Source organism: Cupressus sempervirens, chromosome 5 (assembly GCF_028749045.1).
Source record: "Cupressus sempervirens isolate cs-2001-9-10 chromosome 5, ASM2874904v1, whole genome shotgun sequence".
Taxonomy (NCBI): Eukaryota; Viridiplantae; Streptophyta; class Pinopsida; order Cupressales; family Cupressaceae; genus Cupressus; species Cupressus sempervirens.
The window spans coordinates 71,898,608-71,911,379 of NC_143122.1; the positions used below are offsets into that span (position 1 = coordinate 71,898,608).

At 39.1% G+C, this 12,772-nt stretch overlaps 1 protein-coding gene across 2 annotated transcripts in view; it reads left to right on the forward strand.

The window, feature by feature from the left end:
* LOC149554605 (phytyl ester synthase 1, chloroplastic-like) overlaps positions 1–12,772 on the forward strand; it is a 256,115-nt gene that overhangs the window by 155,763 nt on the left and 87,580 nt on the right. For both annotated transcript variants that reach the window (XM_089828658.1, XM_089828659.1), the window contains exons 11-12: positions 853–966; positions 7,560–7,645. In XM_089828658.1, coding sequence (XP_089684784.1) covers positions 853–966; positions 7,560–7,645 — 200 coding nt within the window. The remainder of the gene's footprint in view (positions 1–852; positions 967–7,559; positions 7,646–12,772) is intronic.

The window sequence follows — 12,772 nt, forward strand, 5'->3', positions numbered from 1 at the left end:
TGGGCCTTGGGCACATCTGAAAGTTGTTTTGTCAAAGGTTTTTGCTAGTTTAAGCTAGAGTAATTATGAAGATCAGCATCTAATGAAACAGTCTGTTGCTGTCTGGAAAAGCACGTGCATTGATAATTCATTAAGAAAACCTTCTCTCTACCTCCTGGATTGGGGCACCAAGACTATTAAGTGCAAAAACCTGACAATGCCCCTCAATCGCCTCAATTAAATTATTTTCCCCAGAAGTTGCTGGTTCATGAAATAAGTGAAACACAATATATTTTCCCTTGTGAATTAATCAAAAGCTTACCATTTTGAATGAATATAAATTAATTTGTGATTTAGGTAGTCTACTTGGCATTTCTCTGTTTTTCCTTTCTTAGAAAATGTGTCATTTTATAAATCAAGTCTAAGTACATAATTAAGAGCTATAAAAGTTATCACTTCTTTTCACCAAGCATGGAATATCTTAAGTTGGGTTACTACAGAAACTAGTATAATCTTATTTAGAAGACGGAATTTAGTGCATACTGGATTGGTGAGGCTTTTCTAAAAAAGTGAACATCTAACTTAATTTTAAGGTAACCTTGCATCTATCAAACAAAGTAATGATGAATCTAAGAGTAAGAACTTGGAAGCTACACCTCCCTTTTCTGCACAATGTAATGAAACAAAAAAGAAAATGCAATAAACCTGAAAAATATTGAAATTATCAATAATCAAATGTTTTAATTTGATTCTTCTTTACACTTCTTATTGTAGAATAAATGGTATCTTGTGACTTAAACATATTTTGTTTTCTACTTAAGTCATGATTATGGAAATTTATATTATGCACCTTATTCTTCCTTAATCTTGTAGGGCGAACAATACAAGCTCTTCTGGCCTGAAAAGGCAGAATTTGTACGAATGGCAGCTCGGTTTGGTGCCACTATTGTACCCTTTGGCATTGTTGGGGAAGATGATATTGCAGAGGTGTGTTCTCTCATAGTTACCTACTTGAGCAACTAGGAAAGAATGATTTTGGATTTTTTCTTAATTATTGTATTTTAAATTGTGTTCTTTTAGATATAAATATCTGAGGTTTTTTAAGGGTGTACTTTGTGTTCATATTTCATGAGTGAGAGCCACAATACATTTCTCACCATTTCTAAAATAAATTGTTACCATTTTCTGGATATTTGTAGGAAGGTATTAGTTAAATTATGATTAAAGAATGCTATTTAACATATCATATTAAAAAAGTATACGCTTTTCATTGATACTTGTAGAAGCACATATTATTGAGCAGTGAAAGAATGCAATAAATGTAAGTAAAAATTTCATTGGTTTATAATATTATATTACTGAGAGTCAATTATATTTCAGGACTACAATATAATAAGTTGCACATAATTGTTGAAGGAAGTCTTGTTCTTTTATGAGTCATAAACTTCATTTCAAATTGTGGAATCAGCTCTGTATGAGCTGTATAAACTCTCCTATGTTATACAATCATTTTCTAATTAGTTTATGATGGTAAGTGAAAACATTTGGAAGGGGAATGATGAAGGATAAAGTGCTGCAGAAGATAGTGTTGAATATGCTCTGATATTAAAGTTTGTTCATGCAATCTTGAGTGTAGAGATCAATGATAAGAATCCTTATAGTTATCTTTATTGTATATTTACTAAAACTATGTCGGATTGTAATGGACACCCTAGAAATGCCCAAAAATTAAACAACTGCTGACAGGAATTTTGTCAAATAGTTTGCATCCAACTCCTTATTCCTCCGTTTACTAATTTAACCCCTTATGACTTCGGAAATGAGACATTTACATTGTTTTCTTGAAGGAATTGAAAATCACTCAACATGAACAAAAAGAAAGTAAAATAATATGCAGATTGAAAAGGGTACGCCAAAAGATCTGGGGATTCTGGATAAGTGTGGAGCAAAGGGTTCTACACTGAAAAGAGGCAAAAGAATGTTTTTTGTGGCAAAGAAAACGGAGGTACGAAAGGTGCAGATGGGTGAAGACAAGAGACTGATTCTCAAAGGCGACGCGAATAGAGCGATGGAAAGCTTTGCAATCAGTATCAAACCATTTATTCATAGGACAAGTATTCCGACGCTTAGCTTTGAGAGAGGGAGGATGACGGTGAGGAATAGAAAGGAGAGCAAAATCCCAGATGGCAGAGGCAAGTGAATCAAACATGTCAGAGGCAACAAGCGACTCACTAAAACTAGCAGGTGTCAGAAGTCTCCTAAGGTGGTAAGTAAAGAGCTCACCATTGCTCTCGGGGTAATGAAAGCGAGTAGGAAGGGAGACAGTATCAGCGTGGTAGTGAGAAGATTGGGAGGAGTGCGATGGGTGGGGTGGAACACAAATAGAAATGCTAAGAAGAGCATGATCAGCCAAGGGGAGATGCGAAATGGTGAAATTGTGAAAGGAAGAAATGAAGGAGAGGAAATGAAATAGTCAACTAAACTTGCACCACCATAGTGTGGCCATTAGGTGAAGAGGTTCGATCTAGGAAGGAAGGATAAACCGTTCAAAATCAGCAACCTAGAAGACTCACATAGCTGGAGGAGGTGACGGCCATACCTTGAGAGCGGTCCAAGAACATCCTCCAAGGTGTGCTGAAGTCCCATACTAGTCAGGTCTAACTGAGAAGTGCAATTCGAATCAGAACCACGATCATGCAAAGGAGTCTGAAGATCCCTGGTTCGAGCATTGAAGTCTCCAATAGTAAAATAATATCACCCAAAGTCGCAAACTCTAAAATGCTTTCCTGAAGGTCACGGAAAGGATCACCATTCTCTGGGTCATGAATGGCATAAGGAGAGGTCGGTGGAAAATAACAAACAGCAATAAAAATATCTCTCTGTTGGTGTTTTTGCCGACCAATCCGAACCCACATAAATCTAGCAAAGGCGTTAGGAGTGAATGACTGAAGTGAAATTGAAAATATCATCACATACTAAGCAAGCCACATCCCAAGGCCCACAGACCCCACCGATAGTCCGGACCTCATCTCTACAAACTGATAGCCACTGATAACCAAGAGGGCTTTCATGAATCTCAGTAACGTTCAAAATATCTAACGACCCACTGCATTCTGAAATAGACCAGGTGATGACCATAAAGAGCCATTACCATTCCAACAGTTGACAAGAAGAGAAGAGGGCTTTCTCTTGTCAGACTGCTGTTGGGACCGTCATGCTAGCTTTGAGGTTGTCCTCTCTACCCAACTAGTAGGAGGAGAATCCTGAACCGCAGCTCTAAGATTCCTAATAACAGTCCATTTCTTAGCACGCCTAGCATTTGCCACAATTCCCCGAGCATGTTTGAGTTCAGTAACCTGTGCCTTAGTAAGATCCTCATCCAGATAAATTTTAGAGGGGAGAGAAAACAACTTTCTCTTCGCTCTAAGGGCACCAAGCCTATCAGAAAAAGAGAGGAATCTGATGAAAAGGATATCACCTGTACCAAACCAACACTTGTCCAAGGCAATATCAGAGATACCAAGGTATTTTGAGAGAAAAGATTGTCCCGCAGCTATAGAATCGGGAGTGGGTAAGAGACCTTGAACCCGCAGATTCAGCTCACATGCACGCCGCACACATTCATCATCAATCTTACCCTGGACAATTTTGACTATACTTAGCCTAGGTGTAGTAGTATCCATGTTAGTGCAAATCGAAGCCCATGATTTCACTTTTTGTTTGGTTTCTGCAATCAAAGAGGAGTGCATTGTAGCCATTTTGGTTTGTTGTTCCTTGATTTTGTCCAGCCCGTCTAATTGTTCTATAACAGCCTCGAGATTGGATTTCAGCCCTGCTGTTTCAGAGATGAAGGTGTTTGAGAAACATTTGAGAGAAGTTTCAATGGAGCAATAAAAAACCATCTGCGACCTCATAAGAAATGCAAAAACTCACAGTGCCATGATGATAATGTACCTGTCAAATGCGAAAAATCTGCAGGGAAAAAAGTCTTAGAGATGCAGAATTTCTTCAGGAAAAAATGCTCCAAAACTTCCTCCAAATTTGTCAAACCCTATGATGAAAGCCTCACAGCATGGAATGGCAAATGCATTGTGAAATGAAATTGGGATAAGGCTTTTTCATTCCCTTTTTATGTGCCCTAGTATGCCGAAAGCAAAGAAGGCATTTTTTACCATTAATTTTTTCATATTATTCTTTCAACCTTCTACTTCACTAGTGTCATGGTTTGTAAAAGGCTTCCATGCCTTAACAAATATAATTTTTTATATGTATTTGTTAAGTAATTAAGATATTACTAAATAAATAGAAATAGAAATTTATATTTGTTTTATTAATTTTTTGCATTAATATTAATTATGTTTAATATTTATTAAATAGTATTTTATAAATAATTTAATAAATATTAGATTTATGATGCAATAATAAAGACGTGTGGAAAAGCTGAGTCAAGGAGGGATAGGACTGAATTGATGAAGAGACCCCTATAGGGAGGTTTAAATCAGTTTACAGACAAGTGGGACATATATAGCTAGTTGGAGCAGAGTTAGGGAAGTTGGAGTCTGTTTTGAAGGGTCATTATGATGGAAGAAGTAAAAGTGGACTTTTTCTCATTTTTAGAATCTTTCTGAAGACCTTTGAGGACCTTTAAAGTAGGCTTTTCTGTTTAATCCGACCCAGTTGGTTGGAGTAAACATTGCACATAATGAGTTTTGGTGACTCATTTTAGGAGTTATGTATTTTCTACATTTTAGTGACTGTTTTAAGTCCTTTTTGCAGATTTTTACATATGCTTTGTAACTCAATGGGAATGGAATAGAGATTACATTTTGGATGCCATTAGCAGCTTAAAATCATTGCCATCTATTCTCGCAGGTTTAGTTGCGTTTATCTGATTGATTAAGCTACTTGTGAAAAGTTCTATTTTCTTTGAAGTTTTATCTCGAAGTTTATCACCTCTGTCTGTGGTTAGTTTGTTCTATGCAGGTCATTAAGTGTGTTTAGTAAGTACAAGTGGTTTGATTATAGTGAAGCTATCTTCCTTTTGTGGGTCAAATGTATTTGGGCCTCTTAGTGAAATACTGATGTGGGGAATGTGCTGTAATAAGTTGTGCAAGTTAAGGTTTGTCATGGTAACTGGTGTTTTTTTCTGTAGTTTCATGTCCTTAAATAGCATCTTGGTGCATCACCTTTAGTTTTCAAGTCAACGTTTAAATTCATGCTAGTTTTTAACCACTTTTCCCATCAAGAACATAGTTTATGTAAGTCTTGCAGGTGAAGCATCATATAGGAGCCAACCTAGAACCCAAAGGCTCTTCTCAAAATTAGGTTACGCACTGCCTAAGGGAGTTCCCATGTAATCCTAGAATATTAAAGTGTAATGCAGTTTAGCAAGGGTGCAATTCTGACAACTAACAAGGACCACTTTCTATCAATGTCCTTTCCCTTGATTATTGTACTATAGATTGATTTGATTAAATGATTACTAAGTGCAAGCAAATTGACCAAACGAGATACTAATAATGAATGAACTTTGTATAACAGCCATGAACATGCAAGAATCATATCTGAAACTATGTGATAAATGCTATGAAATATCAAAGTAAAGCATAAAACTCACCTTGCAAGACAATGAGAAAGATCAACTCAGGTCTAGAAAACTGCTGTAAAAATTGTCAAAACCTGAAACCGTTCTGGATCTGTGACCTGCAGACTGGTATCTTCGAATTTTGCAAATCCGGGGGTCTCATGATGGTGACAACCTTGAGGGTAGGGATGACCTGGGTAAGCGGCAAGGTCCTCCCTTACCTGCTCTGCTCAAAATTTTGAAATCTGGAGCCAAACCTACAACTTGAAACCCTAGTTTAAAATTATGCGTCCTCCAACTCTAAAACCTCAAAATCTACACCTAAAAACTATGGAAAATGTAATTTGTTGGAGGGAAGGGGCTTGCCTCAGTCAAACCCTGGTTAAGGGATCAACCTTGAAATGATAAAGCATAAAGAAGCAAGACAAATGTAAATATTTACCTTGCTTGTCAAGCCTCCTTCGAAGGATTCAGATCCACAAAGATGATGCTTTAATACTGATGTAGGATGTCCCCACAAATGCAAATAGATACGCTAATCATATATCCATGAGTGAAGAAATGCTTTAGAATGCTTGGATGATAGAACTCTTAAATGCTCCTTGAAAGCTTGCTTGAATGGATGATGCCTTGGATGAATGTTGCTCTCAAATGGATGCTCAAAGGACAATAATGGATGCTTGTAGATGCCAATGGCATGCTTGTGTATGAATGTGATTGTAATGGATCATGGATGGTCAAATGAGGAGAGAAGGGCTTCTTTTATAGCAATTTTGGAACAAAAACTGAGAAGGGCCGATTCAAGAAGGCTGGAAACGATTGAAAATCCCAAAATGGGCCCTTGATCCGAGGCCAAATGCCTCGAGTAAGGGGTCAGAGATGAGGTTGTACCATACCTGTGGATCATGGATGATCTAGCTTGAAGAGTTTGAACCTCTAGAAGCGCATTAGGATCTTAGGGATGGAGAGATATCGGCCGAAGGGGCAGAAACTCAAGAACAGGAGAAATCGTAGCTTAAGTGCATTCATGGACCTAGGAGATCACAAAAGGGAGGGCTAGAAGGTGTTACAATGCAAGTGCTTCCATTTTAAGACGACAAACCTTGAGTTTTGGCAATAATGTTCCTCTTAAGTTATTTTCTCTAACAATTGTGTTGGGATCATTTGAATTTGAAATTCTCACTATTTCATAGTTTACAGGATTAAATTTGTTCTCAATCTTGGTAATGAATCTCTATTAATTGAGAAAAAAAGGACTTGAATTTTATTAGTTCTATGCAATACTTTCCATACTTCTTAAGTTTGGGGGCATTTACAACTGATAAGAGAAGTTTCCATTCAAATTCTATTCAATACATAGATATTTATTGAAGTTAATGAATTCAGCATATATCCTTGACTGGCATAAATGCATGCTTATCTCCTTGCATGTAATTAATCATTGTATCCTATCTCGTTAATACAGTTTTTCCATCCATAATCTTTTGTGAACACATTGTATTATGTGTAGAGCCTTGAAAATTATCTGAAGTGCCTAATGACTCTAATTTGTGATGTCCTGCCACAAAGATATCACAAAATAAAGGTCAGAGATATCCAGGTGCAATATTACATTCTAATCTCTTAATCAAGTCAAAATTATAAGTTGAACTTCAACGTCAAACCAAGCATGGATTCTATTGGTTTGTATATCTAAACAAATTTAATGACATCACCTTTCAGATGACATAGATACTCGAATTTCTCTCTTGATTATATAAGTGTCTGAGGCAGAAATGTTATCATTTTTGAATATTAATGGTATGTTTGACTAGTAACTAACCTTTATGAATAGAGTATACCATGTTTTAAGTTTTAAAGATATCTAAATGCCCCGTATATATGTATAAGATGGCTTTTGTTTAAAAGAATAATAAACCATACGATTTTTAAGATGAAACAATAGAGATCTTAAATAAGAAATATACTGATTCCTATATATTTGTTTTGTGTACAGGTTCTTCTTGATTATGAGGATGTGATTCACATACCCATTTATAGTGACATGATAAAAGATGTGAATAAAGAAATTCAGAATATAAGGTATCTACATTTTTTGGTTTGTAATTTACTTTTCATTATATTACTGTTACACATTTGGATTAACAAGTGTAATATTTGCATTGTTTTTAAATTTTAGATTGTGATTTATTTGTCATGATAATACAAAATTGATTTTTGTATGAAAATAACCTTGATGACATGGTAAACGTACAACAAAAACCACATTAGACAGTAAAAATGGTAACACGTGATGTTGCTCACTGTAATATGCACTCATTTTTTAATGTATTGCAATTGAAATGAGATAGTAGGCAAGGTCCTTTCTATTATTTAATCATTAAGTTCCCGAGATGGGCAAGGTGGGAATGTATGGTCTTGAGGACTATACAATAAACTTGAAAGCTTGCAACAGAACTGAAATGCACCAGGCGGAAAGTTGGCCAGTCTCATTTATTCAGTGGATTTCTTATGCAATATTAAAAGAAAGAACACGTGACACTTTTTCAATGGAGTGTGCAATTACTGTACTTTCACTTATTTAGTGGGGTAATAAACATGACAGTTCCACTTTTCAGTGGGAAAGAAAACACAAAACTCACTACTTATTCAGTGGGATAAGTAGGAAAAGAACCAAAACCATCCACTTATTCAGTAAGAAAATAACACTTTAGCCACTTATTCAGTGGGGCGAGTACAATAAATAAATGAGCCTATGACAAATATACTAGGCAGTACCACCATTCAGTTTTTATAATGATATAACATGACACATAATTAGATGAATGAAATTTGCTGTCTACCAAGATTGGTTTATAGCTTCTGGGTTTTGATTGCATAAGCATTTTTCCCATCAATGTTTTGGGTCAGAGTCCATGATCCATCATCAGGATGAGAGAAAGAAAAGAGCATGAACCACGGATCATGGTTCATGGAGTGTGATCACCATTTTAACTTTCTTTCATCCTGATGATGGATCATGGAGTGTGAAATGAAATGTTGATGGAAAAAATGCGTACGCAGTCAAAACCCAGAAGCTAAAAACCAGTCAACTATACAACTCATAAACTGCTACAACCACTTTAGTATAGTTCAAACAACATGAACTAATAATCCAGTTGTGAAACACCAGCATTATACCTTGACAAATGGTGAAGAATATGATGGTTGAGGTTTGCTAATGCTCTGCAGACATGCTGCAACAGGTCTGGACTGAAAAGAAGACACTTGGAAATGCCAACTCATGTCCAAGACACCCAAAGTGAACATAGGTAGAAATACTTGTTCAAAGCATGCCTAAACTTTATCCAATCACATTAAAAGAATTATAAGTCATGTCCTCGGCAGATTTTGTATTTTGTAGCCGACTGGGTTATGCCGTCAGAGATTTTGTATTTGGTAGCCGACGGATAGATTAGGATTGTTTTGTAGCCGACGGACCCGTTCGGGAAGGTTCGGCAGAAAGTATTTATACCCCGTCTGGGTACATTGTAAATCATCTTATCGTATCTTATGCTCTAGATGGAATCTGTTGGCATATGCGAATGAAGGAGTATTGTTGTTGCTGTTTGTGTTCATTATCTGTGTGCATTTCTTAATTAACCTATGCGGTAAACCTTTGGCATCGTTGCCCAATGGACCTGGAACAAGGGCTGGAATAAAGACTAATGCTGAATCAGCTGAATAAAAATAAGAACAAGGTGAAGGAAAAAGATGAAATTCACATAGCTTAGGGTAATTTAATTCTGGCACAGCAGGCAGAGCACCGAAGGAGATTCCAAAAGATTGCTGACGGAAACAGGAGCGCGGAAGAATTGTTGGAGCAGACTCGACAGCGGGTGGAATTGGTGGAAGAAGCACAAGAGGAGTTTTTGAATTTGTGTTCGCCGAGGGAAGAGAATCCAAACGGAAGAGCATCGACTCGCACGGCTCGGAGTGCCGAGGGAGCATGAGCGTGGAGTGAACTTTTCATCCGAGATACACTTCTGCACGAGACAACTTCAAAACATCCTTCTTCACCAAGCTTCGCAGCTGTTGAGATCGCCGGTGTGGGAGAGAAAGCCGCCGGTGTGGGAGTGCAGACCGCTAGTCTGGGAGTGCAGATTGCCGGTGTGGGAGTGCAGAGCGCCGGTGTGGGAGTGCAAAGCACTGGTATGGGAGTGCAAAGCCACGGTGTGGGAGTGAACGCTAGTGTTGTAGGACCGAGCAACGCCTGTTTACAAAAACCAATTGTGATGGCAGGACCAAAAGAAAAACTGCCGAAGTTCGATGGCGATGGTACGGCCGATCCCATTTGACACTGCAAAACATGTGAAACGATCTGGAGGGAAAATGGCATAACTGATGGAGACGACTGGATGAGGCGAATTCCGGCCACCCTACGGGGTGTGGCAATTGACTGGTTTACTAGTATAGATCCGCAGAAGCTAAACAGTTGGAATAACATTAAAAAGGAGTTTCTCGCAGAATTCCAACTGTTGAGTGATGATAATGAAATTGTTGGCGAGATCTTCAATACCAAGCAGGGGAAGAATGAAACTGTCTGCATCTACGCCAGGAAATTAAAAGATTTGATAAATAAAATGGAAAATAAGCCAGTGGACGGACTTCAGAAAAGATGGTTCATGGAAGGCTTACACTTGAAGTTGTGGAAGAAAATGAAAATTGTGCCGCCGTCATCATACATGGAAGCGTACAATAGAGCACTGAACTTGGAAAGCAAGCAAAAGACGAAAAAGAAGAAGAAGAATAGTTCCTCTAACTCAGATGACAACGAGTCCTCGGGAGAGGATACCAGTAATGATGAAAATAGTAGCAGGAAGGTCCGCACCCCACAGAAGGACTGATCCGCATGATGGAGTTTAAAAATATGCAGAAGGAGACAAAGGGCAGTGAGCTATGGTGCACAGAGTGTAAGACCTACAGTCATACTAAAGGATCTTGTCCAAAGAACCAATTCTGCGACATTTGTCAGATCATGGGCCATTCGACGAAGGAATGTCCCTTTAACATGAAGACTAGAGGATCTCTGTAAGTACTACTTACACAGGAGGCGTCCCCGTTAGGCAGTACCAGAAATACCAATAATGTTGATGCTACGTTGGGAGGATACAGGAATAATAGACATGGACAGAATAACAATAACAATGCAAACAATAACACTAACAATACCAACAGAAGCCAAATCCAGTATGATGCGAACAGACAGCCGATTGTACAATGCCTTCGCATGTAACTTGTGGGGGCACTTTGCCCGGGAATGTCCAACTGCAAATACACCCAAACTATTATGCAGATGGTGCGGACTTGGCGACCTTGACGATGCCAAATGTCCAAAATCGGGAGTAAACTTGATCACTGTTGGGATGGATGAAGAAGAGGTTTTGGCGATTATGCAGAGGCAAGCAAAAGAGTACTCGGACCTAGCGGAGGAAAAGAGGAAATTTGGAGAAGCGCGAGCGGAGATTGGAAAGGCATCGCAGGCGGAAACATCTCAGTTGACGGACACCATCAGCACTTTGGCAAGAAACTCCGCAGAACAAAACATTGTACGACAAATTTTGCAAACGGAGATACTTGTCAAGATAAATGATTTGCTTCTTACGATGCCCCAGCTTCGATCCGCTCTCACAAATATTGCACCAGCTCCGAGGATACCAGGAGAACAAGGAAGAGGGAAGGAAAGTGATGCAGGAGGAGAAGACCAAATGTTGCTAGCCCTTGCATCCGGCCGACATCCGGTGGTCGTCGAGATGGGGATCCTCGGACATGTTCTCATAGACACAATAGTCGACGGTGGGTCCGGCGTAAATGTCTTACCCAAGGAGACTTGGAAGAAGCTGGGGCAACTGACATTGTGGCCCCCTACATTTCAGTTGCTTATAGCGGACTAGTACGACATTAAACCTCTGGGCGTACTGATGGCACAGCTGCTAATGATTGGCACACAACCATTCCTACTGGACTTTGTCATGATCCCATTAAAGAGAAAAGGATACGATGCCATCCTTGGCTGCGGATGGCTTATTCAAGCTAGAGTTAGACACGACTGGAAGAAGAACACCTTGTCATCGAAAGTAAAGGCCGGTGATTTGTCATCGATTTGCACACCCAAATGGTTGGGGAAGAAGCCCTATCATCAGATTCCGAAGAAGAGGAGGATGAAGGCAGACAACGTATGGAACCGAATCAGGAGGGAGTCCTGCGGTTGGAGGGAGGATCAATAGATGACGATTTGGATTCGGTCAATGTTCTTTACCATTGGCAAATAGAGGAGTACAAACTATTCCAAAGCTGCAATGTACTGACAATTGAGGAAGGTCCGAGGGGAGATGAATTTCCAAAGGAGTTAACTGAGGTAAATGAGGGGGATGCACCATTGGATGTTACACCCGCCCATGCATTCAGTGAGGGGCAGACAATCAAGTATAATGAAGCTACACTACAAGCAATAAATTTGGGGGATGAAGCAGCACCGAAGAACATTTTGGTGGGAGATAATTGGGATTCGGTACTCAAAGCGGCAGCATTCAAGATATTCTTGGAATACAAAGATGTATTTGCATGGACGTACAAGGACCTAAAGGGTGTACTGCCGGAGTTGTGTGCATTGCATCCCACTAATCGAAGGAGTGGTACCTGTATGGAAGCGATCCTATAGGATGAACAAGAACTCTGCAGCATGGGTTACGGAGGAAATCAACAGGATGCTGGAGGCCGGAATTATTTTTAAGGTACAGACAAGTGAATGGGTGTCACCTATAGTTATCTCATTGAAGAAAGACAACACCCAGATCCGGATATGTGTGGATTTTCGATGTCTCAATGCAGTCACAATCAAGGATCCCTTCCCGATTTCATTCACAGACAACATTCTGGAGGAGGTTGCTGGACATGAAATTTACTCCTTTATGGACGGATTTTCCGAATACAATTAGATCTCTATAGCAGAGGACAAATTGAAGACCACGTTTGTTGTCGAAGATGGGGTCTATGCATACAGTCGGATGCCATTCGAATTGTGCAACGCGCTTGCCACCTTCCAGCGGATTATACTGCACATCTTTGACAAGATGTCCGTGGGAAACTTCAAAGCATTCCTTGACAATTGGTCTGTATTCAGTGCGCAGGACAGACATTTGACAACACTCGGTGAATGTATGGAACGAT